The sequence below is a fragment of the Thermobia domestica genome, chromosome 2 (assembly GCF_964235325.1).
Source record: "Thermobia domestica chromosome 2, izTheDome1.hap1.1, whole genome shotgun sequence".
Classification (NCBI taxonomy): Eukaryota; Metazoa; Arthropoda; class Insecta; order Zygentoma; family Lepismatidae; genus Thermobia; species Thermobia domestica.
Window position 1 is genome coordinate 332,479,659 of NC_137455.1, and position 27,815 is coordinate 332,507,473.

General features: G+C 35.0%; 1 protein-coding gene across 1 annotated transcript in view; it reads right to left on the reverse strand.

The window, feature by feature from the left end:
- The window catches only part of LOC145678703 (methylthioribose-1-phosphate isomerase), a 58,843-nt gene extending 36,785 nt beyond the window's left edge, over positions 1-22,058 (reverse strand). The window contains exons 1-2 of the mRNA XM_081749130.1: positions 21,285-22,058; positions 11,756-11,991 (exon numbers count right to left, since the gene is read on the reverse strand). Of these exons, the coding sequence (XP_081605256.1) occupies positions 11,756-11,991; positions 21,285-21,416 (368 nt within the window). The 5' untranslated portion in view covers positions 21,417-22,058. The remainder of the gene's footprint in view (positions 1-11,755; positions 11,992-21,284) is intronic.
- Positions 22,059-27,815: the final 5,757 nt, after the last annotated feature.

Here is a 27,815-nt window from a genome sequence, read left to right on the forward strand (position 1 = left end):
ATGTACAGAGGTTTATTACCTTTATATGTTTATGTTCCCTTTTAAATTTGGGAATTATCAAATAACAAAATTCGGTAAACGTTTTCTAGGACCCATTGTAGATGTTGATGTTCCTCTTATGGCCAAATATTCAAAATTTAAATGTTATTGACCGGCTTTATTATTGAATAAGTACAGGATTTATTACTTTTTTCATAAGACACAGGTGTATTTGTGTACCAATCTTAAATTTTGGAAGGGGTACATTTCTTATTGTCGTATCAATAATTGGTAATTGTTCTTAAAATTGGATAGTATCTCTTTCATTGGGTAAATCATTATGATCACGTGATCGGTTATTGACCTATGATGGGATTAGGAGTCCAGGACATTGATACATTGAAACTTTGTAGGATAATTTGATAATGCGTCATTGGTTTTGATTATTCCCGCCAAATATAAACGTAAGCAAGACGTTGTACCACGTGATTGTCCTTGATGAGGTAGTGTACAGGGATTCATTTCCTTTGTTGTGGTACTTCTTAAGTTTGAGTACACACACACTTCTAGAAAACAGTTGGTTCTACTCAGGTAAACAATTGACGGACATTATTGACCTTATTGAACATATAATGATATGATTAACTCTAAGACTTAGGTATATCAAGAGAAGTATTCTTTAAATTTGGGAATGGTGATAAACAGAATTTTAACATAAGGTGCGAAATTTGAAACAATACATTGAACTTTAGTCACAGCTCATAGTCTAAGATCATTGGTGGTGATTGATTTGAAATCTGATAGCTAACCTTATTGAATCTTATGACTCATAGACGAAAGGCAATACATGCTACAACAGTTTAAAATTTAATCATAAGGTGATGTAATCTGACACTAGCAAAGTTATTGTTAATGCAATTTGATTGGATGATCACTATCTTTCCTGCAATCTGATTGGTTGATCACTATCTTTCGTGCAATCTGATTGGTTGATGATTTTCAAATCTTTGCTGTATTCAGTTTTAAGTTTTGTTTAACATTTAAAAATCTTGGTTTCGTTCAACATTTTGCACTCACTGATAAATATGATCAAAACCGTTTATTTGTTAATCGAATAGTTAAAAACCGGATAAAGTTTGACGGTTAACCGTGAAACGTAAAATTTTTTGAAACTTTTTGTTTGAAAATTCTTGCTTTCAAATTTTTGTTTGAATTTTTTGTTTCAAAATTTTGTTTGACATTTTTTTGACAACTTTTGTTTCAAAATTTTTTGTTTAAAAATTTTTCGTTTGAAATTTTTTCGTTTCAAAATTTTGTTTAAAATTTTTGTTTGAAATTTTTCGTTTCCAAATTTTTTGTTTGAAAATTTTTGTTCGAAAATTTTGTTTAAAATTTTTTTGTTTGAAATTTTTTTCGCTTCAAAATTTTGTTTGAATTTTTTTCGTTTGAAATTTTTTGTTTGAATTTTTTTTCGTTTCAAAATTTTGTTTCAAAGATTTTTGTTCTAAATTTTTGTTTCAAAGTTTGGTTTGACATTTTTAAAAGTTTGTGCACTCATTAGTAAAGAACTGGAACTATTTAGAAGAAAAACCTCTGGCAACATTGTGGTGCAATAGTACACGTCAGAACCTGGGGTTGTACTTGAAATGAAAAAACACAATTCATTGAAATGGTTCATTTTATTACACTCCACATACATCCATACCAGATAGTGGTTCTGGATATTGTCGATACAATGTATTTTGAACTTCTTGCACTAGTTTGTCTTTAGCATATAATTTTAATTCCAATTGAAGTCTTTTAAGGTCTATTGCAATATCAATTGGTGGAAACTCAATGTCCATTTGATCACAAATAAACTGTTTATCAATACAGGTATGCACCCACGAACGATGTTGACAACCATCACAATATCTAGATACATGTTGTACAATATGCATAACACATTTTTCAAAATAGTACTTTTTCAGGAATATACTTGTTTTGTTGCACACTTCCACTGCATGTTTAACACACTGAAATACGCTGATAAATTTGTTCCATTCCGTTTGTGTTAGATACACCATGTTGCGAGGGACATGGAATGTACTCTTTTTACGTAACAGCACCATCTTCTCTTCGAGGACTGTACGCAGCACCACTTCATGATTTGAGCCTAATGATTTGACTATGGTCACATTTAGCTCATCATGAAAATAATCGTTCATTTGGTCGATTCGTGCCATTCTTCACAGGTCAGTTGTACACCAAATTGTTCTGCTTTGCCCAATCGAATCACAGGTTCAAATGTTCTAGCACTGATACCAATCATCACATGTTTTGTTTGAAATATATTTATTGGATAATAGCTTGCGAAGATGAACTCTTTATCGTTAGAAGTACACATCTTTCCTCCTGAAAAGCACTTGCTCAAATGATTTCGTGGGATGACACTGTATTTGCTGGTTTATAGTTATTGCTGACGTCATTGGTAAGGAATGTGCTGACGTTTGAATTCATGATTTCATCACAGTTGCTGACGTCATGCCGACCAACCAAATTCATACAACTATGTCTAATGTGCTGACGTTTGAGTTCATGATTTCATCACAATTGCTGACGAATCAGGCTGTGTACTAAATTCAAGTTGATGACTTCGACCCAAGAATCCTTTGTAACATAAAGATACAGATCCAGTATTTAAGAAACGCAGCAGTTCTTCTTGTTTTGATGCTTCCATGGGTAAATATCTTGCTGGTAAAATTATATTCTTATCATTTTCAAGCTTCACTACGATTCTTAATCCAAACTTTGTAGGGATCATTTGGCTAGCTAAGATTCTATAAGGTACATTCTGTTGTAAATCAGTAATCTTGGTAAATGATTTCATCACATCACGCGTGTTTAGAAACTGCAGACAAGTAGCCATGATGATGTTATCATGAATACTAACTCGAACGATACTTATATATGATGAAAAACTGATGACGTTGCATTATCATGTTCTGACGTGTACTATTGCACCACAATGTTGTCAAAGGTTTTTGCTCTAAACAGTTCCGGTTCTTTACTAATAAGTGCACAAACTTTTAAAAATGTCAAACCAAACTTTGAAACAAAAATTTAGAACAAAAATCTTTGAAACAAAATTTTGAAACGAAAAAAAATTCAAACAAAAAATTTCAAACGAAAAAAATTCAAACAAAATTTTGAAGCGAAAAAAATTTCAAACAAAATTTTGAAACAAAAAATTTCAAACAAAAAATTTGGAAACGAAAAATTTCAAACAAAAAAATTTTAAACAAAATTTTCGAACAAAAATTTTCAAACAAAAAATTTGGAAACGAAAAATTTCAAACAAAAATTTTAAACAAAATTTTGAAACGAAAAAATTTCAAACGAAAAATTTTTAAACAAAAAATTTTGAAACAAAAGTTGTCAAAAAAATGTCAAACAAAATTTTGAAACAAAAAATTCAAACAAAAATTTGAAAGCAAGAATTTTCAAACAAAAAGTTTCAAAAAATTTTACGTTTCACGGTTAACCGTCAAACTTTATCCGGTTTTTAACTACTCGATTAACAAATAAACGGTTTTGATCATATTTATCAGTGAGTGCAAAATGTTGAACGAAACCAAGATTTAAATGTTAAACAAAACTTAAAACTGAATACAGCAAAGATTTGAAAATCATCAACCAATCAGATTGCACGAAAGATAGTGATCAACCAATCAGATTGCAGGAAAGATAGTGATCATCCAATCAAATTGCATTAACAATAACTTTGCTAGTGTCAGATTACATCACCTTATGATTAAATTTTAAACTGTTGTAGCATGTATTGCCTTTCATCTATGAGTCATAAGATTCAATAAGGTTAGCTATCAGATTTCAAATCAATCACCACCAATGATCTTAGACTATGAGCTGTGACTAAAGTTCAATGTATTGTTTCAAATTTCGCACCTTATGTTAAAATTCTGTTTATCACCATTCCCAAATTTAAAGAATACTTCTCTTGATATACCTAAGTCTTAGAGTTAATCATATCATTATATGTTCAATAAGGTCAATAATGTCCGTCAATTGTTTACCTGAGTAGAACCAACTGTTTTCTAGAAGTGTGTGTGTACTCAAACTTAAGAAGTACCACAACAAAGGAAATGAATCCCTGTACACTACCTCATCAAGGACAATCACGTGGTACAACGTCTTGCTTACGTTTATATTTGGCGGGAATAATCAAAACCAATGACGCATTATCAAATTATCCTACAAAGTTTCAATGTATCAATGTCCTGGACTCCTAATCCCATCATAGGTCAATAACCGATCACGTGATCATAATGATTTACCCAATGAAAGAGATACTATCCAATTTTAAGAACAATTACCAATTATTGATACGACAATAAGAAATGTACCCCTTCCAAAATTTAAGATTGGTACACAAATACACCTGTGTCTTATGAAAAAAGTAATAAATCCTGTACTTATTCAATAATAAAGCCGGTCAATAACATTTAAATTTTGAATATTTGGCCATAAGAGGAACATCAACATCTACAATGGGTCCTAGAAAACGTTTACCGAATTTTGTTATTTGATAATTCCCAAATTTAAAAGGGAACATAAACATATAAAGGTAATAAACCTCTGTACATACCCATATAACATGCTAAATAGGGGTCAATAACCTCCGAAATTTGATTTTTGGTAGTTCTTTACCTATGAAAAGGGAACGATGTGGACCATCCAAATTTATAGTGGTACATATTGGAGACCTGTACTATGATACCAAATGCTTATATTAAACAAATTCTAAAACCGCGTGGATAAGCCAAAATACCCCTCCCAAATTTTTAAAGGATGCATCAATGTACCCATATCTTATGATAGGAAATGAACCTATATACATGACCATATAACCATATAAGGTAATAAAACCTCATCAAAGGGGAGAAATTGGGCCAAAAACCAAACACATGGTACAACATATTGCTTATGTTTATATTTTAGCAATTTTGTACCCCTAAAAGAGAACGATGTGGACCACCCAAATTTATCATAATACATGTTGAGTCATGTACTATGATACCGAACCCCCTCCCGGGGTGCATCAATGTACCTATGTCTTATGATAGGGAATGAACACCTATACATTACCATACAAGGTAATAGGACCTCATCCAAAGGAATAAATTAGGTCAAAAACCAAACACGTGGTACAACGTAATGCTTACGTTTATATTTTGTCAATTTTGTACCCCTAAAAGGGAACGAGGTGGACCACCCAAATTTATCATAATACATATTAGGGTCCTATACTATAATACCAAATGTTTAAATTGGGCAATTTCCAAAATTTAAGGGGTTGGCCAAAGTACCCCTCCCAAATTTTTAAAGGTGTGCACAAATATACCCACATCTTATGAAAGGTAATGGACCCCTATACATGACCATATAACTAAATAGGATAATAACACCTCATCAAAGGGGATAAAATCGACCAAAAACCAAACACACGGTATAACGTATTGCTTACGTTTATATTTTGGCAATTTTGTACCCTAGAAGGAAACGAGGTGGACCACCCAAATTTATCATAATACATGTTAGGGTCCAGTACTATAATACCACATATATAAAATGAGCAATTTCTAAAATTTAAGGGGTGGGCCAAAGTACCCCTCCCAAATTTTTAAAGGAGTGCACAAATATACCCACATCTTATGAAAGGTAATGGACCCCTATACATGACCATATAACTAAATAGGATAATAACACCTCATCAAAGGGGATAAAATCGACCAAAAACCAAACACACGGTATAACGTATTGCTTACGTTTATATTTTGGCAATTTTGTGCCCTAGAAGGAAACGAGGTGGACCACCCAAATTTATCATAATACATGTTAGGGTCCAGTACTATAATACCACATATATAAAATGAGCAATTTCTAAAATTTAAGGGGTGGGCCAAAGTACCCCTCCCAAATTTTTAAAGGAGTGCACAAATGTACCTATGTCTTATGATAGGGAATAGACCCCTATACATAACCATATAAGGTAATAGGACTTCATCCAAGGAAATAAATTGGGCCAAAATACCAAACACATGGTACAACGTATTGCTTACGTTTATATTTTGGCAAATTTGTACCCCTAGAAGGGAACAAGGTGGACCACCCAAATTTATCATAATACATGTTAGGGTGTAGTACTATAATACCAAATGTTTAAATTGGTCAATTTCCAAAATTTAAGGGGTGGGCCAAGGTGCCCCTCCCAAATTTTTCAAGGGGTGCACAAATATACCCATATCTTATGAAAGGGAATGGACCCCTATACATGACCATATAACCATATAAGGTAATAACACCTCATCAAAGGGGATAAATTGAGCCAAAAACCAAACACGTGGTATAACGTATTGCTTACGTTTATATTTTTGGCAATTTTGTACCCCTAGAAGGAAATGAGGTGGACCACCCAAATTTATCATAATAGATATTAGGGTCCTGTACTATAATACCCAATGTTTAAATTGGGCAATTTCCAAAATTTAAGGGGTGGGCCATGGTACCCCTCCCAAATTTTTCAAGGGGTGCATTAATATACCCATGTCTTATGAAAGGTAATGGACCCCTGTATACGTCCATATAACCATATAGGGTAATAACACCTCATCAAAGAGGATAAATTAGGTCAAAAACCCCCGAAATTTGAATTTTTGGCAATTTTTTACCCATGAAAGGGAACGACATAGATCCCCAATACTGATAGAGGTACATACTATGGTCCTAGGCTACCACACCAAATTTTTAGATTTGGCAATTTCCAAATTTTAAGGGGGGTGGTCCTATGTACCCCTGCCAAAATTTAGGGGGTGGACCAAGGTACCCCTGCCAAAATTTAGAGGGGGTGGTCCTAGGTACCCCTAGGTCATTGACCCCGGGCCAAGGTCATTGACCTTTGACCTATGACGTCACAAAAATTTTTGCTGACTCGGCGAGCCATACGTCGGGGCCTACTACTCTGTTGAAGTTGTCTTCATTAAGAATATGAGTAAGACGTGGGTGGTATGGCGTCAGCTTCATGTCACTCAACACTCTACGTAAACTTATCCACGAATTGTCCAGCAGGCACACAAACGGCAAATTTCCGTTTTTTTTTTTTTTTTTTGTTTTTTTTTTGGATTGGTTATTAATAGAGCAACTCACATTATGCTTTATTTATTTATTTTTTTTTCAATTTATGCTTTATTGATAATTTAAGTCATTGTTTTACATTAATCGTATATAATGTATAATATTTACTATATATTAAATATTCAAAATATCTTGATCTATTTATTAATATTTTATGCAACGAGTTTCTTTTATATTTAACGAACTTTCGACTTAATGCACTTTAAAGAGAGATGCTTTACTCGAGTTAGTTTTTTTTCTATCACTTGTGTGCGCCTTAGAGGTGCATATATACAGAAAGGGAAAGTAAAAATGCCACCAAAATGTACAGAAAGTGCTCAAGCTCAAGAGGTACACATAACAATATAGTGTGGAGTTCTTCTGTACTATTCATTGTTGGCGCTTTTCTCCACTTCAAGGATTACAACGAAAACTTTACAGAAATAAAAATAAGCTTTTCATTGTTGCATTGTTATGTTCTCAAAGATTTTGCATCGTAAATATTGGTTGTACAAAATTTTAATACAGTACGTTAAGCTTGGAGTTAAACAGAATTTTCCAAGAATTGTGCTATATATTTTAAATTATGTTTTATGCTTTATTTTCTAAAATTATGCTTTATTAAGCTTTTAAAATTAGTTCCTTCTGGGCACTTAGATAACCACAAACATATTCACGGCACCAACCATATGTGTTACTTGCTGTTATGCTTTTTATGCTTTTGGGTTGCCCTAGTTATTAATGATCAAAAACTGCCTAATTCTGAGCCCAACCAGTATTACTCTTCTCGAGCTTCTTCGTGACTAAGCGGTTAGCGTACGTACCTTTGGCGTGGGAGACCTGGGTTGGATTCCCGGCGGGAGCTCATATGGTTCGGATCCCACGTTAAATTGTAGGTCTACATCTATACATATCCTCGCTGTTGAAAGGAACGCTAAACTCAAAGCAAAGCAAAGCTATTACTCTTCTTCTACGTCGTTTTGCCATGAGTTCTGTAGACCATCACCACCTTGGGCACTGTTCCTCGCGACACATCTAACACAATGACCACCTTAAATACACTTGGCGCTAAATAAACATGCACCCAAAGTTGGCCTCTTTGAAGTTCAAGGAGATCTCCCACCATTACGCTTTCTCACCGTCTTCCTGCTTCAACACAAGCCTCCGGTCTACTACTCTGTCTGAAGGACTCCAGAAAATCACCCAACACCCAATTATCCCACCTGACGTAGACGATTACCCAATATTTAACTAATAGCGGTTAGGCGCTACACACGCAGTCTCAGATACCATCTCACGCATCTATAGCAAACTACAAAGCTACCAGACTATCTAATATTATAGGTTAAGTTTTGATTTTTTTAAAAATACAATATTATTTACTATACAATTTTATCTATTAAATAAATGAACAGCACTAGTATTACTAAATTACAACTCTCATGCCACAATGTTTCTATTTTATACGATCCTTTGACACATTCACTATAGTTATCAACAATAACACTGTACGACAAATACATAAACTGACTCTTTGACTATTATTCGTCAAATAATACACATGCAACAAACTTAAATCTTAAGTCACAGCTTCCGCTCTACTAAATGAACAGTAAATATTATCTACTAAATATTATTCTAATATGTGTACTATATAGTAATATAATTCGCATTATGATTTAGAAGTGGGTCAGAAATGTTTAAATACACGATACAGTCCATAAATTAAGGTGGTCAAATGAAGGATATGATTGTCAATTGTTTGGTAAATAAGAAATGTCGGTATTATTGAGATTATTACAGAGAATTTACGTATATTAATGGGCAACGAAGTGACTAAGGTTAAAAAGTCTTAATACTGTCTATTCGGTGGGACTTACGATATATATTACTTGAATAATCGGCATATCAAGTATTACTTTGTGGCTGAGTCAGCTGGTACGTTTTACGTTATGGAAACCCTTGAGAGGTATTATTTTAAACATTAGTACATATTAGAATTAAAACTAATTTACGAGTCATATCCAGAAAATAAAGTTTGTTTAGTTATACAAAATGAAAAACACAATACTTATTGGAAAAAAAAATCCTGTTACAAACCTGAAGATTTCTTCAACTTCTGTACATAACCACCACCTTCATTTAAATATTTGTCGTACCTGTTCACGAGATTCAGAATTCCCATGTTATACTCTTCTGCCGCTAGTTCAATAAGCCCGGTGGTCACTGGCTTTCTTGATCGAATTGTGACTGGTGATGAGGCCTGAGTGATTTACATCACCCCAAAGAGCAAGCGCCAATCACTAGAGTGGCATCATCCCTCATTATCCAAAACAGAACCGAGAAAATTCAGACTCTCACAACACGAAAGGTCATGGCAACAGTCTTTTGAGATCGTCAAGGAGTTCTTTTGGTGCATTTCATGCCAAAAGGTACTACGATCAATGCAAATCGTTATTGTGAGACTCTAAGAAAACTACGGCGAACCATCCAAAAAAAGAAGGCGAGAAATGCTTTCTGGAGAAATTGTGCTTGTTCAGAGTTGGAGAATGCAGTGACCATTTGGCTTAAGGTTGGTGTAAAGGGACAAATTTTACCGATAGATGTCACTACAGTCTTTGTATCTCTCTCATGTATTTTTTACCTTTCACAAAAATTCACGATTTCTCTTATAAAATTTCAACTTACGGACTTCAAACTTTGAGAGAAGGAACTTCATAACCTATCGAAGGCAACAATCCGTGCCGATTTTTTATTTGTATTTTTCTTCATCGTTGAAATAACTTGATTGTTGAAATGGATATCCTAACCTTTAACAATGGAACTGTTTCAACAATGAAGAAAATTATAAATAAAAAATTGGCACGGATTGTTGCCTGTTGAAATTTGTAAGAGAAATTGTAAATTTTCGTGAAAGGTAAAAAAATACACGAAAGAGATATGAAGACCGTAGTGACATCTATCGGCTAAACTTGTCCCTTTACACCAACCTTAATGAACTGGCGGCAGAAGAGTATAACATGGAAATTCTGAAGCTCGTGAACAGTTACGACAGAAGCTTCACATATGTAACAGAATCGTTTTTTCCAATAAATATTGTATTTTTTTTTTTTTTTTTTTTTTTTTTTTTCATTTTGTATAGCTAAAAGGTCTTTATTTACCTTCATATCATTCGGAATAACTATATGTTGATATGTTCAGTGCGTTTAAAATGACCTTCTCGAAACATTTTTGTGAAAGACAGTCGAACAAATGGAATTACCTATCCTTTATTTACAGTTTGTACGACCAATACAGGCTTTCGTTCACACTAAATACACTTAGTACAAAAATGGTAATATGTTTAAAATATAAATAAAACAATTTATGACAAACAAAAATAGTACAAACTAACTTTCCGTAGATGTCATACATGATTGACTATGATATTTGATTGTTTTATAAGACGTGAAGGGAACACACGCTGAAAACAGTAATCTTTTTACAGGTTACCAAATATCTTACTCAAAGCATAAAATGACTTCGCATTACGACTTTGAAACCTCTTTCATTAATATCTATATGAAATTACAATCGTCATAAGGTGCTCGGTATATGGACACAGGATTGTCCAAGCACAGCAGTGGTCTGTGGCACAACCCACGTAGTCCGAGTGGAGAGCACCGACTTCGAGAGTGAGTGGCTGTTCTGAGAAGCTGACTGAGTGGCATAGTGGTTAACGCATCAGCACGTTATGCCGGAGATCCCGGGTTAGAGTCCCGATCCAGTCAGTCACTGTTTCACTCTGTGTGTGTTATGGAATTCGCTTCTACAAAGGGTGTAGTGTGTGTAAAAAAAATCGGTTGTTTTCTCTTTCATTAATATATAAGATATGGTGTATTTACTCAAGTGTCCAATACCACTATGACATTACACGTCAAGTCAGAAACATCCAGCGACTGATCAGCCACACGAGTATAATGGGTGATTTCTCACTGCAAAGAGTATGAGGAAATGCAAAATTGGTCACTGACGAGACATGTGCTATTCTGTTTGTTTTTAACCTGACAGTTTAGTTTTGACCTTACACACAATTCGTAACACAAGATGATGAGAAATACTATTTCTATTTAATATATATTCGTGACTAAAATAATTTAATTGAGTACAATAGAGTTTGATTAAGATTGTCGTTTATTATGTGTAGTAGATGTACGTACGATTTGTTTTGAATGAACGGAAAACTTGAATAAATTTTCAGAAGCTTCTTTTTTCAAAAAAATATTCTTTAGTACGCTTTAGACATTTTTATTACATATTGGGGGCAATTAGCTTTGCTGCTGAAGGACTCATTTAACTTCTATATTATTTGTTGCATTTAATATTAAAATAAATCCCGAAGATCAATTTTCATATCCTAAGAAGGTAAAATACGAGTCACTGACTGTTAAAACAGAGACAGTATTAAGGTTACTCTCAAACTATTATTACAAACTACGTAATAAACACACAATAGCTAAGACTAATAAAAACACTACAAGAACTCTAGAAATGCAGACTACAGATTTTTATGTCAGAAGCCTTAAGAGCAATGAAAGCTTTACGCATACTCACGCAGAAAATGTACCTAGATTTCATTTCGTCCACAGATACGCTTTCGTCCATATCCAAGGAATTAACAAGTCCAATTAACTCATCTGCAGCTAACTTCATATTGACAGCGGTAGGTCTCGCGGATACTAGGTAGTTGAGCTTTCCCTCAGCTTCTTGTCGTAAAACTTTTTTGGAAGAGAACACTTCATTATGCAGCTCCACCGCCAGGCTACAGCAGCCAACAATAGCAATAGCTGGTGCTCCTCGTACCTACAGGAGAGTGAAAGAATATTTTATACAAAATTTACCAGAAAATAGTGTAGAAACATTATCACGGATAGACTACCACCAATCATACCTACAAGACTCCTGTCTATTATTCGCTTCCATTCCATCCGGCCTTCCATAGACGTCACTTCATTACACACTAGTACTGTGCTTATCCGGTTTTTTTTTTTTTTTATCTTGGATTAGAATCGGTATCGTTAACATGGTCGGTAAAGTAGACGACACCCATTAACGACACAAAGCGAAAAAGAACAAAAATATCGCCAGAAGTTAGTGTTTCCACCCTCGAGCAAACTCGGTGATGCCAAGTCTGTGGATCTCGAGAGAAATTGTCAGTCATGTGTTTAAAAAGTGTTCGATCTCAAAGGCATTTCACGGTGCCCAATCCAATGTAAGGTCATAGTTTTTGCACCAACTGCATTCGTGTGGGTGAAGGCAATCATTACCAATTAAAAATTATGTGGGAAATCTTCAATAACTCTAAAACTATGATGAGAATTCTTTCCTGCTACTGAGAAACATAGTGCAGCTATGTTATTTACAGATATCGATTTATTTGTAATTTCCTTAATTCTTGTTTCTATAATTACTTTAGCATTCGGGGAATTAGCTTTTAACTGTGATACTGAGTCAATCACTGCTTCATTATATACTGGTAAAAACACTGTCATTCTTGCATTGTATAGAGGCTAATATTTGTTTTTGTTTCACCGCTCTATATGCTGTAAATCCGCATCATCCATTTATAGACGTATTCAGTTTAAATTATTAATTTTACATTGTGAATTTTGTACATTTCTATGATGACAACTGAGTACATTGTGAACAGCCCTGGTTGTACTTTACAAACGGCATTGATTGTAATTAAGCCCATTAATTTGTGATTGCTGTTGCGGATAGTATATCTGGTACTGCTAAATTGCTGTTAATAACTGTAATTATCTCTAAATCTCCTATTGTTATAACGTCCACAATCTCGTTCGTGATTCTGAGAAAAATTTCCACGACTATTTGGGAAAGTTTTCCCATTCTGTTGAAAATTTTTCCGGTTATCGGAATTATGACCATTATTAGTAATATTATATTGCTGCTTATATCGACCTCTATAATTAGAGACGAAGCTTTTTCGTTAATGCGATATGTGCGAAACTGCGAAACGTATAATAATAATAAAAAAAAAAAGGTGTATGTTTTAAGTATGTTTCAAGAAACCTCAAACTTTTCGTTCCAAAGACAGAAATCACGTTTATATTATCGCGAATTTTTGCGAAATTCGGCGTTACTTACGATAAATGCGAATGAAAACAAAAAAGTGGAATATTCTTGTTAATTATTGCTAATAATAACTAAAAAGCACATTTCCAATATTATTCAACTTAAAAAGCGTTGCATTTATGAAAAGGTTTTGCGAGTTATTTAATCCAGAAACTGCTTCGCTTCATAAAGATGTAGACATCAACAAAATTGAACTGTTGTTTAAATCTTTGACTGTGTTTTGTGGTGAAAATGTTCATGATCTGTTGGTTGCTTACAGTGAAATTAACAGTAAGGTTGGTTATTGAAGTTCTCAACAGTGAAGATAAGGAAGTTTACATTGTATTATTGTTAAACAGTTTAAAAGTTAACCACAGATCTTTTGCTGCAGCGCGTTACGTTAAATATGGTTGCCAGTCTCGAGTGCTGATGCTGAGATATTCTTTTCCAAGTATAATATTGCCGTTAAGCTATGAGTTATCTATGTTTTACATAGAGCGGGACGTATGCAAGATGTGTCATAGCGATAACCAAACTTTGTTAATAATCTAGACATCGATAATTTTGTACACCAATATTCATGATTAATCTTTCCTATTGAAATCAAAGAACAGGATTTGTGGGGAATGTCTTTAATGTGTGTAGTGTGTAATTTTAGTTCAGTTGTGTCTATTTGAAACTTCCCAAGCACTGACTCATGGCTAGACATTGACAAATATGAAAGAGATACATACCTTCTGCTTACTGATGTTGTCTTGATGAACAATATAATACACACTAGTAACAAAGTGTTTCTCCTGATAGGTCTTCGATGCTACTAATCTGACTTTGGAAAAGCCCAGTAGTTTTGTTACTCGACTTGAGGCGGGGTTATGAAACTTCCTGTACTCGTGGTGAAATACGTAAAGACGGATACCCCTGAAATCAAATACTCTTATCATATTTGTCAATGCATGATCTTACACGTTGTGAAAGTTAGCTGACTTCAGTGCTTGCCAATGATTTCAAAGACGGAATTACGTAGCAGTTTTACAGGCAAAGAATTCATTAATTAATTACAACTTCGTTTTGAAATATCCATCATTTCCTTTCGCTGTTCGTTGAACGTCCTTTGAAGAATATTGAATTAAGAGTACAATCACGGACAAAGTTTAACGATGATATCTATGGGCGTCCGTGACAATATGATTGTTACTGACAGGAGAACAAACTTAAAAGAAGAATTGGTACTGTCTTGCAGCATGCTATCCTTTAACTAAGGATGACGTTAGAGGAAATGTTGAAACTTTTGCATTAATTTCTATGTTTCAGTGAATATATTAATTAGAATGTGCACCTAATCAAGGTATATCGTCATTTTTATATTAATACCTTACTACGAAAAATATATTGTTTACAAGTTCCATAAATTTTTTAGAAAAAACTTGTGTTACATTTAAAAAAATAAATGACACATAAATGCAAAAATTGTGATAATTAATTCTACAAAATATCAAAATTGTTGCGAAAAAGTTTCGTTTCTATCTTGAATCCTTCCCATTTCCTCCCCGGTAATTATTCTGACATGAACTACTTTCTCTTTGCTCTTTTCTACTGCTTATGCTTGATTTGCCATTGATACTTTTAATTCTTCTAATTGCTTTTTTATTCTTGCCATTTGAATATTAGATGGTTCTTCTTAATTTCTTTTTCTATCTTTTCTCCAATTCTATTTTTACTCTCTCCTGAAATTACTACTGTATCATCTTGCGAAGCACTAACTCAATGGCCTATGGAACTCGAAGATTCAATGCCGTGTTCACAAAAGCTCTCCACTGACTTCTATCCTTAGCTAACCAGATCCAGTTTCTACTTTGTATTCCTATTTCTGCGAGATCCATCTTAGTTCTGTGCTCTCATCTGCGCCTTGGTCTTCCTAATGGTTGTTTTCCGATTGGATTTCCAGTTGACATTTCGAAAGCGTTCCTACTTACTTTCATTCTGGCTACATGACCTGCCATCTGAGCCTCCTAGACTTGATGACCCTAACAACGTTTGGTAAGCTGTGTAAACTATACAGTTTCTCGTTATGAAGTTTTCGACATTCCACATTCCTGTTCCTCTTGGGTTCGAATATTCACCTCAGGATTTTATTCTCAAATACTTTCAGCCTTGTTTCCTCCCTTAAGGTAAGCGATTAGGTTTCCCAAATATACAGCACAACAGTAATGATTATCGTTTTATGTATTTTAACTTCAAATTCCTCGATAGAATTCGCGACGACAAAAGATTTTGAACTCCCTGCTTTCAGTTGACATTTAATTTCACTACCAGGAGAATTTCCTATTATATATATTCCTGTTATAGAGCTCCTAAGTTTTCCTATCAAAGCTTCATCTATTATCTTTATGACTTTGTCTCAAACTTATCTAAGAAATAGTTACTAAACCTATTTTCTTTCCATCTGTTATCTCTGCGTCGAACTTATCAATCAGTGTTATCATATCATAAACAAAATTTATGATAGGTTCATTTTTTTTTTTTTTTTTTTCAATTTGTCGCGAATTCTTTCTGCTATGTCTACATTGAAATTTGAGTTTCTAAATTCTTCAACTAGTTCCTTCTTTAAACCAGTATATGGAGTGTTCGCATCTTTTCTTTTTAGAAATTGTCTACAATTTCCTTTACACACGGCTGGTCGTAGTAATAATTTCTTTTTGTCATTGTCGTGTCTCTTCCAGTATTTCAAGGCATCTCCTGAATTCTCAGGACTTTTTAAGAGTAAGTTGAATTCTCTGACTTTACAAGATTTCCACATCGGTATGAACCGTTTTCTTAGCCATATATTCTTTCCTTTGCTTATTCTGAGTAGTTAAACATTGTAATATATTACCTAAACCATTGTCTAATTCATCCTGTTGTGTTGTAACTACGTCTCTAAATTACATTTGCCTTACTGTTCGAATCTAACATGTTATATCGAACCAAGGATACTAAACTTCATTAAGTATTACTTTATATCATATTCTTAGCTACTATTACGGATTGGATTTACACACTTGTTAAACACCTATTACAACAATAACTACTAACGACGATACTTCGAACTTGAAAACAATGATCTAGAGTCGAACCAATAATCTAAATCAAACCAGCTTTTTCCATCCTGACAATATCCTTAAATGACATTGTTCTGTAAGAACATAGGTAGAGCTTAAATATTAGATTATTCAATGCCATAAAGACATACGTTCTTTACAAAATGAGTGTTGGTAAATTTATAACCTTAATAGGTTCGATTTATAATTGGTTATTAATGAGTTTCTATAGATATACCACATTGACTTGACACCTAGTCTTCCTTTCCAAGCGCTGCTATCGGCTGAAGGAATTCCACTCTCATTCGTCATCCGCTCTCTCGCTTAGCAACAGCTGAACCCTTATTAGCTCAACGCGTAGGTGTGAGCTTTAGTTCCCATTTTTGCCACGGATCAAGACATTTTGGCAGCACTATAGTAAACATTGAGATAATGCTAGTATACTGTAGTGAAATGTGTATATCTTCCTTCTGAACCTGGTAACGGTTCTTCCTCAGACGATGAAGACGAATTAGAATCGATACGAAGTTCACTGGAAACATTATTTATCAATGGATTTAGAGTTTAGTTAAAAGGTAGTCGAGAAAGTAATTTCTCAAAGAAAAGCTTGAGTTCATAGCGTTGCGGACGGTAGATCTTTGACGGTAGAGGTATTGATCAACTAGCATTTGGCAAGGATACTAGGGGTTGACTGACTGAATTTCGGAACTTCTTATTTTATACACTGCGGAGTAGATAGTATTATAAACCAGACCCATATTTATATATTATGCGCCCTGTGCTCTAAATAATTTGCCGCCCCTCCGCACAAACTTATGTTTCAAACAAAGAAATAAGCCGTGATTTTGCGTGAACAGCTCTAGTTAAGTAGCAGTTTAGTACTACAATTTACAAAAGTGACACCTTAATTTTAAATGACCAAATTTTCTCAACGGTGGACGTCACTGTGACACACCAATTAGGGGTGATAACTGATAAGAAAAATATCTGATTACATTATACACTGTCAGTAATGGTTTAATAGCATCTATATTAATAATACACTGTCTGTAGCGCTTTTCAACTCGAGAAACATAATAGATAGAAACATGCCCGATGGCAGAACTTTCCTTGTCTTGCTGCGATGAGCTTTCGTAAGTCAAAAATTTTCTGCAGAAGAAACACTCGTGATTGTTAAAAATACGCTTTTCACGACGTAAAAAACAGTTCAATCTATATTTATGCGAGTCGCCCGTGCATTGAAGACAATCTGCACATAGCAGGCATGTTTTACACTTTTCCGTTGGTATTTCTCTCTCTCTCTCTCTCTCTCTCTCTCTCTCCGGCAATTTTTCTGCACAGATGTGGCAAATTTTCTCTGATCACATCGCAGATCTCGGCATGTTCTGCTATGGCGGAAACATGAAATTTTAATAGTTTTAAAGCTCTCAGAGAAATTATCCAAATGACCTGTTCCAGGTCTGTACGTCACACCTGAGCTAAAATATGGGACTGAAAAGTCATCATAAGAATAACATGAGGCATTTTAAAAATAATCGAAAACGACCAATATTAGAATTGAATTCATAGTTTTTGGGGTCGCTGAGATGAATAATGACAGTTTTAATACAATCCATACTCCATTCCCAAGGAAGGGGCCGAGATTTTAAAAGTAATCAAAAACGACAGCTATTAGTGTTGAATTCATAGTTTTCGAATCGTTGAGTTTAACGGTATCAGTTTTTGTGATGTTCATCCTTACCCCTTGGCGGGGAGGGGGAGAGGATGACTTTAAAAATAATCAGATAAGCTAGAAAATTAGTAACTACTGTAATTCACGCGAATTAAACACATTAACATATTTTCTCGCACTTGCGCGGGACTCTGCGGGTTGCTAATTTTAAATATTACTTTATTGTGAATCTTAAAAAAGTTCCAAAAGTTTGTCGCTCTGTGCTCGAGCACAGAATAGCACTTACCTAAATACGGGTCTGATATAAATATGAAAAATTACTACTCGATGTGTTCCGAATCCCAATTCTCGATGTTTGTAGAATATTGTTAGCTCGAGAGAAAAACAAGTTAGTAAGCATTATGTAAATGCTTACGAGTTTTCGAATAGCGGTTGCGTTACGGTTGGGAACAAACATTTGTGGATCCTCATAAAGGCCAGGTATGTAAAAATCCAGTAGATAAAAAAGGACTGCATGGAATCTCTTGCATAGAAAGCACAAGTAGACATTCTCGACACTCGAGTAGGTAGTAATGACATTATAATGAGTGAGAGCACTCATTTCAGCAGGTATACCAGCAATAAGGGAATTAACCAGATGGGATGACCTTGATACCTCGGAAGAGAGGCAAATCATTCATCTGGGATTTTATATACACACACTTTTGACCCTTCCAACCTTCATTTCTCCTCATTCCAAGCGGACAATGTAGCCAGTCGAAAAGAAACAGAAAAAAGTAAATAGAGTAACCTAATGAAAAAATAACTAATTGTACCCACTGCCTTGAATCCAGTGGATCGTGAGGCAAAGAAGACTTCAACTATATAAAGGAAGCAGGTAAACGCATCACACATTTATCCGGTAATGATTGTGTAAGCACCTTCCTAATTCAAAGAATAAGTATGGCAGTACAAGGAGGTACCGGTAATGTTGCTTCTATTTTGGGAACCATACCACCAGATAAAGAACTAGAATAGATTTTCTTGCTTTAAAACACCTTCCATCATGTTACCTAAAAATTTTGTCTTCTAGAAGAAAAAGTTTGATTTGATGAAGCCTTCTAAACTGCTTTAAAGGGAGTTAGACACTAGTATTCCTTGTAGAAATCGCTTTAAGGTATCAAGCGTTGTTACGTAATGTAGGTCCAAAAGTAAATGTATGTAACTTATGTAATAGGAATCGACACATTCGTATTTGTCTTTCTTTACGCGTATACCCACCATCACTGACGCGCCTGCTCCATAAGGGTGTACCCCGTGCAGACATGGTCATTTTGCAAGTGGGAATCAGGCCCGTATTTGTTCGATTACTCAATGAGACTCGCGTTAATATGACCTCGTGCTCATTATCCCTAACTAGGTATACACTTGCTCGTAGTCGCGCTAACTTGTATCATTGGAAATGAAAGGAAGTGAAATTTTTGAGTTTTACGTCCCACGTTATGCCGGTTAGGCTAAAGGAGACGGTGATGATGAGTAATGAATGAAAATGGTGGAATGAAGAAAGTGGGAGGAAACGGGAGAACCCCGAGAAAACCCACGCACACGGTGTTTGTCCACCACAAAGTTCACTTGGCGGGAGCAGGTTGTACCATTGGGGTTTGTTATCAATCGACAGGAGTTGTGTCTACACAGATTAGCGCTCTTGAGCTTGATTAAGTCCGAACCGGGCTTGTATTTGCTACCACGCGTTCCATCAGGTTTCGCTTGACTTGAGCCTGATATAGGTGCTTTGTTTACTTGTAGTGACCACCAAGAGTATTTTTTTTCCTTCTAATCGTTTTAATGGCATCTATACTTAGCTGGTGGGCAGGCATCAGAAAAATACGGGTTTATAAGACAATAGTTGATAATTAGCGAAATAATTTTAATTTTCCGCCCCTAAATTTTTAATGGTACCCCTAAATTATGTGTCCCAAGCGGGTATCGATACGCCAGAAACAAAGAAAGAAAAAAAAAGAGTGAAGATGGCATGAAGGTGCTTTTCTACGAAGCAATATGAGTTATAACTGTTATATAAATTTGAACCCTTATCCTTAATTTGTACGATAAAAGGCGCCATTGCTCCATGTTTGCGCTTCTGTATTATTACGTGCGTGTTTCTGAAATATATTTAACCTGAAAGAGGATATTTGAATCAATTCTGCCTATATGCTGCACTGGCTTCATTTACTTTTCAACAGTGTGCAAAGATTATTAACATGGAGCCATCTAATGACTGAAAGATCACAAGAAGCCATGGAGCAGTCCAGTTACTGTGTCACTGTCACGTGAAGTTACGAATTGTACTCGGAACTGCATCGCTCCAACTTATGGAGCGACATCGTTTTGATTTTCTTTACAGTATTTACATTTATCCCTTCCATTACTCTGTCATTATCTAATACGACATTGGGAATAATTCTAAATTAAAACGAGAAATGTGTATTTTAGTGCTAAAATTACTGACTTGTAACAATACAAAACAAAGAAACATATTATTATAATAATAAATACTTGTATTATACGCGAAGTAAAGTGTAAAAATGATTAAAACTATTTTAGAATATAGTGTTTTTCCTGTTCACTCTTGTTTGGAGTAAGTTGATATAAAACTATTGTTGATACTGTGGAAGATGGGTGTCGCACAGATCTACCCTTGACTTAACGGCATTTAAAATAAATGTTGGAAAAGGTGTATACAAATTAACGAACTCAGGGATAACGAACTCTAAGTATACTAAGTTCTAGATTCTGATAGGAATTCAGTAATCACATTAGCAGTTAAACGGAAAGAACACACTAAAATACTGAAATTTAAAATCGTACAGTTTAGTATGTAGTTCAACAAACTGATAGACAAATTTAAGAAATTTATTTCTAAGGAACAGTATATTGGGAATATATTTACTCGATGATACATGAAATCAACAAAAACATCAAAGTAAGTTAATCGTCCCTATAAGAGACGTGAATGTCTATTTTATGACGGAATTCCATTTTTTCCCTGAAAATATTCATGCATATTAATTACGAATTTTTGTACTTTGGATCATTCCCAGCTTAGAAGAGTTAAAATTCTGTAACTTTATGGCCGACATCAAATACGTTCGTATGTTTGTTTTAAAACTTTACCTACATCTGGAATCTGCTGTAATTTCAACATAATTCTATACACATAATGTTCCTTGTACTAGAGTGACACTTGAACAATTCAATTTCTAACGATTATTTATTAGAACTTATATATTTACCTGCATTTTGTTAATAACTTGCCATCCATCTTCAACGCCCTTTATAGGAATATACAGTGTTTTTGCTGGTAGAAGTAACTGATCTAATACTTCGAGCTTGCCATTTTCGTATTTTATTGCCCGCAGCGTCATTTTGGATTACCGATTTTGTATGCACAACTTTCTATTGAGCTAGTAGTGTGTCAAACACTCAAGTACTTTACTATCTATCATTCGTACATTCATACCACTTATAATGCAATATGCAACCCATTCTTAACAGTTCATTTCCCGGCTGTAAGCTCGTTTTGATAAGTGATTAAGAAGAACCTTTGAACTTTGTAGAGATGAAGAGCACATTTGAGCGGATTCGTTTCGTTGTAAAATGTGACAAAAGTTCCTGAATCATATTACGTGAACGAATTTGAAAACACGGTTGCAGAGACATAGAACATACACAGACGTATGTATGGAACAGATTCGTTGTATTTCATGACTTCGAATATCTTTGTGTGTTACTGAACAGGGTTAGTTAAATACTGCAATCCGACAAAAAGTTTTGTTTTTGGCAGTTTTTGGTAGTGGTGAAATTTACTTACACGAAAGAATTGTCTAATAATACTTGGTTGAAAAGTGCATTCATATAATAATTCAAATAAATAAATAAATAAATAAATAAATATATTCAAAGGAAAACACTCAGCATTGTAAAATAGTAAGTCAATAAATTAAAAGCAGTCTTCCATTTGGCGACTTGCCAGTATGTTTACAGATTAAAGTAGACGAGATCATAACTCACTCTCGGACGCGATATTGCTAGGGCTTTTCATGTCGAAGTGTGCCTTCTACCACTGAATACCATCACAAGACACCCTACATTTTTCTGGTGTGTTCTACAGTTTTAAGCCTGCTCCCGGCAGTTGAATAAAAATGCTTTATGCCATGCCGGTGGAGTGGTCTTGTAACCAAGTTCCCTTCGAGCCGAGGCTAAATGAGACAGATCATCAATGAGCGTGAATGATTAGGAAAGAATTGGTGGAATGAGAATCTGGGAGGGAGATGAAAAATGCCGAAAAATTCACGGACACTCTCATCGCTTGGTATCCAGCTACCGTGATTCTCGGGAGTTGACTTTGAATGACGATTTTCGCACCCACCAACGGCACCGGATTCAAGCCCTGGGCATATTTCGGAGCCCACATTCATAGTACACCCGGTCCTTCATAACCTTGGTGCTGCATAAGGGTGCAAAACAAACTCAAGATCAAAGATGCCTTACAGCTTTTAATTTGTTATATTATTATATAAGTTTATAACGTAATCGTTATATTCCTTTTAAACAACCCTCGTATATACAAGAGGATTTCTTAGAATCAGTACGTACCGAGACAAATTCTTGGAAATTAAAAACTGTCAAGTTTGCTCTCACAAGTATTTCTATGTGTGTGTGTGTAGTTAGTCGCCCACTTCTCTCTTCGCATAGCCTAATTTGGAAGAAGTCTCAGCTTAGCTTTTTCACCACCTCTGTACAAGCTGAATTGCGAAGCAAAGGCGGAACACTGGACTATATGCTATAATTTGCATATTTCATATTAATCCGTAGTTATTTATTTCATTCTCTGTTAAAGTGTGATCAATATACTGTTAATAACGAAATAATTAACCGATCGGTTCTAATGAGAGGAGCAACTATCTAAAAACCTAAAGGTTTTGTAAGAAGTACTAGCTGAACCTGCGCTCTCTACACAGCGCATCATTTAGATATGAGCATGAATCTCTTTGTTATTCCTCACATCTGTACATGTGCCTTTACAGACAAGTGAAAGACGTCTTGATAAAAATCTGCAAGATACACCGTAAAGACGAGATTTCCCTACCTTTTCAACATCTCGCACCGGTTCCAAGATTTGAGCCTACTTCCGGTTGGAGTTTTTAATTAATGTATGATCAGTATTTCTTTCTTCTTGCACGCAGTACAGGTATTTAATAAGCAAATACATTACACACACAATTAATTATAATGCCAGTGATATATGGTGTTCATTAGGCAAAACACTAAACAATAAAGATTCAACTTAGACTGGAGAAATGGTTATTCTTCGTTTTTCATTATAATTTGGCCATGAATCAAACGCCTGAGAGATATGCAACCCATGTATGCAATCGTGTGGTGTTGGAATGTATAATGCGTAGGATATGATGCTTTAGTTTTTTTTTAATTTCAACACTTCCAGTGTACCCGCAAATTGTAATAAAGAAATAATAGACATGTTTTTCAAATATTCAGTTAGAACTGGACAATCTACGCCAAATTTTCAATCGACCAGTGATAACGTTATCTTTCTAGAGCCTGTAGTTTCCGAGATCTCATTGTCGAAAGGATTGGCCACAAACATATAAACGTTCACAAACGTATAGTTTAAAAGAACTCCAAAGATGGCAGCACAATTCATGTGCATTGATTTTGAGAAGGCTTATTAAATACAAAGGCTTTGAACAATAATTTTAAAAAGATAAAATTTATGAATAAGATCTATTTAAATTATTTATTTAAAGTACAATATTGATTTAAAAGATTTGTCTTTGTTACAAGGGCGCCGATCCTGGGAGGCCCAGGCCCCCCCAAAGCTCATGTAGGCCTCCTATTGTATTTATGAATATACAATATTTGGCATAATTTTAATGCAATTTTTCTTAAATCCTCATACCTTCTTCATCTGAATGCCCCCGCCCCCCAAATTTACAGAGAAATCAGCGCCCTTGCTTTGTTAAACGTGAAAACACAAATAACCGAACATCAAAGGTTTCAAATCAAAAGTTAGAGGTTGGAGCTGTGGCGTTTTTATTGCTTCCGTAGCATTTTAATAGATAGATTTTTTGTTATAAAAGTGTATCCTTACGTGTCCATTGTGTGGGAAGAGTGGGATTCTGGCTACTAGAGAGAATGGGTCACTTCACCTCGCTTCCCACTTTTTTATTTTTTTATTTTGTAATTATAGTGAATTGTACAGACTAAAATTAGTGTGATTTCTTCATAATGGTGGAAGTAATCACTTCGTTAATTTTACTTACAATTTATGTTAAATCGTGCCTCAAAGAAAGTACGTAACTAAGAGTAAAAAGATGGAATACAGTATCTTACGTTGATGAAAACGGATGGTGGAACCAAAACGTGTGAAAAGTGAAATGATTTAAACAAACAGTGGATAAATTTCTCATCTCCAGTGATCAGTGTTTACGTTTTTCGGTCAACTAACTTTCGTAATCGCAATTATGCGTGCGGGAACTTTGCGCTTCAGTCGTGAATATATACGAAAGGGGCCAAATCAATTTATCCACAAAATTGTATTTGAGTTATTATAATGCGAGTGTTGTGATGATTTAAAATCTCAAATAAATATTCAGTGATTTTTAATTATCACTTCAAGTAATCACAATGAAGATATGAAAGTGTGTATATTACATAATTATATTTTGTGTTAGAGGATAAGTATTGTGCATGCATATATTTTATTAAGTTTACAGCTTCTGCAGTGTTACAGGTTGGTATCTTCCTTCACGGAATATATGGAGTATCACATCCAACGTTTCCCGAACTTCAGGCCATAAGACTGGGTAGGGTTGCCATATTTTGTAAACGAAAAAGCGGGACACCAATCTAAGGTTATATATAAGCAGAGCCGTAGCTAAGGGGGGGCCAGCGGGGCGCCCGCCCCGGGCGCTGACAACAAGGGGGTGCCGAACGAGCAAGGAGAAAGAAAAAGTTGTGTTGGACATGAATAAAAGACGAGTCGCCCCCAGAAAGTATTGGCGCCCTATTAGATAAATATTGCTGTCGGTTATCAATGAAATACGTAGATTTCTTACAAATTTTCTTGCTCGCTTCGCTCGCAATCCAAAAGTTTAAATAAGTCACAACAAGTTTTTACTTATTACTTAAAGAGTTATAGATGATTTCTTAATGACATGTGGTATACAAGTGCCGAGTAATGACTTATAGCAGGAGCAGGAGCATTTTCAAACTCAGAAACGAGCAAAGTCGTGTTCGGCGTTTTGACAGTGATGAGTTTGCTTAGTTCAAAACGTTTTTCTACCCTGGGGGCTCAGTGGTAGAGCGTTCACCTCTGGTACTTGGGGTCCCGGATTCGATTCCAGCCCCGCCAAGTGAACTTTGTGGTAGACAAACACCGCGTGCGTGTGTTTTCTCGGGGTTCTTCCGTTTCCTCCCACTTTCTTCACTCCACCATTTCATTCGTTACTCATCATCACCGTCTCCTTTAGCCTAACCGGCATAACCGTGGAACGTAAAAATCAAAGATTTCATTTCATTTGTTTTCCTACCCAACCGATTAATCACGACGCACAGTGGAGCCAAGGCACTGAATTCTTGGCAAAAATAAGAATTCGCAATATGGAGCAGAAAATTGAAAGAAAACCAATTAGTTTGGTGTGTGCAGTGGCTACAAAAATGTTATTTCGACATTATTTTATCAAAAACATAGAGTGTTACATCATAAAAGGAAATATTCCTTATATTCACGCCTAAATAATATAACAGATTATATGATTGGCATAAACAAACGCGTGGGCAATATGCTTTGATTTGGCAACTTACGATTGACTTACATTCTTACGCATGAAAGGAAAAAGTGTACTTATTCTTTTTACAACTGAAGAGTAATAAAATTGAAGAAAAGTTCTTGCTCCTCAAAATTATTTCCAAGTTGTGGAGGATTCGTTATGACAATGAAGATGCAAGGACGCTTCAATACATAAAAATTATCTCATCACAAGTTCTCGATATATTATCAGATGTATTAAACATATTATGATTTACAAGCATCAGTAACCTGTTCAGCTTGTTTCATATATTGCATCGTGCATTACGTGGGCTGATTTCAGGGCTTGATTGGAACACTCTGAGCTGGAGCGAGCGGAGGCTCATTACAGTTGATTCCAATGTCACTTCTGTGCACGCATCGCATCAAAAAAAAAAAAAAAAAAAACGCAATACTGAATTGATCAACACCATTTTAAATATGGTTCTACCTTATGGTCCATAGATTGTTTGGCAAACATTGACGTTTCAAAATATCGCCACCATTAATCACACATGTTTGACTAGAGTTTAGTTCTGTTGGCGAATGCCAGAGAAGTATGATTGGATGTTGGTAACAAGATGGGTCCTAGGGGGCGAAGCACCAAGTAGGTTTGGCGGCAAAATTCTCAGAATCGATCTATATTCAACTTTGTCACTGCGTGCATGGGGATCACACGTCTAATAATCTAACACTTGCTCTCACATTCATCCCTCCTCAATTCAAAAGCAGCATTGCATCCAAAATGCGGTTTTCTTCAAACATTTTCATGCGCTATATTTCCCAAAAGTGCAAATATGTGCAGGTTTTCACTTTGCATACAGTAAGAACAATGTTTCCGCTACGATATATTAAAAAATCACAGACATAACATTATTATGCCATATTTTCTACTAAAATGCCATTCTATCGTTTGACTACAGTTTATATGCTTTCAGTACCACAGCATTTTCCAAATATGATATTAAGTAGGGGATTACCATAGGGATATGATACTGATATTAACATCATTCCAAATATGATTATTGATTACACATTACCTCAACATTCTAAATATACAAAACGATACATACATGTCGGTCGTGTCACCATGTTTACCAGTCACGGAATATCTGCACGCAATGTAGGAATAGTCACATTCAAAATCAACTTCCTATCTTCTGTCACTAAGCAGCACCTTTCCTGCTTCGGTGGATAACCAAATTTACACGTCCCATGAATTCATTGTAAATAGCTATCACTTCTTTTCCTGCACACTATCTTATGTGTACACTATTAAGGTTTCATTATAGCAAATTATATCAAGTCAATCTTTTACTTCATTCTTCGAGTTTTTGCTAAGAATTGCCTTTTTTGGCCCCACTGTGCGACGTTGAGAATGAAGGTATGAAAGTGAGAAGAGTGAAGAGACACATTCAAGCTGCTGTTTGCGCGGGAATATTAAAAATAAAAGTAAACGAGGGAAACAATAACATTTTCGAACTTCAAGCAGTTGTAGAATAAGGGCTTAAGGGATTAGAACTTAGCCCGACGAAGTTCGACTTTTTACACACACTAATCACTATTAATGATTTATTTTAAAATTCCATTGACATATCAAATGCTTCCAATTTGGAGGAATTTATTTAGGTCATTTTTCATCAACTTTTTATATCGGCATCATATTATTTTGTGTATGCGTGTCTAGTTGTGTGATGTTTTTATCTATCTACATACATACAAAACATAAGTACACACATTCTTCATATATGTACGTGTTAGTGTATTTTAATATGTTAATTAATAATAAGTACCTTAAAATCGGAACTTTCATTCATTAAGAAATTGAGTAATTACCAGGGCCCGGATTTTGTTGACCTAAAATTTTCTAAAAAGTGACCTATAAAATGACACTAAAATTCCTGTAAAATGACTCTAAAATTCACAAAAATTGACCTTAAAACATGCGTTTTTT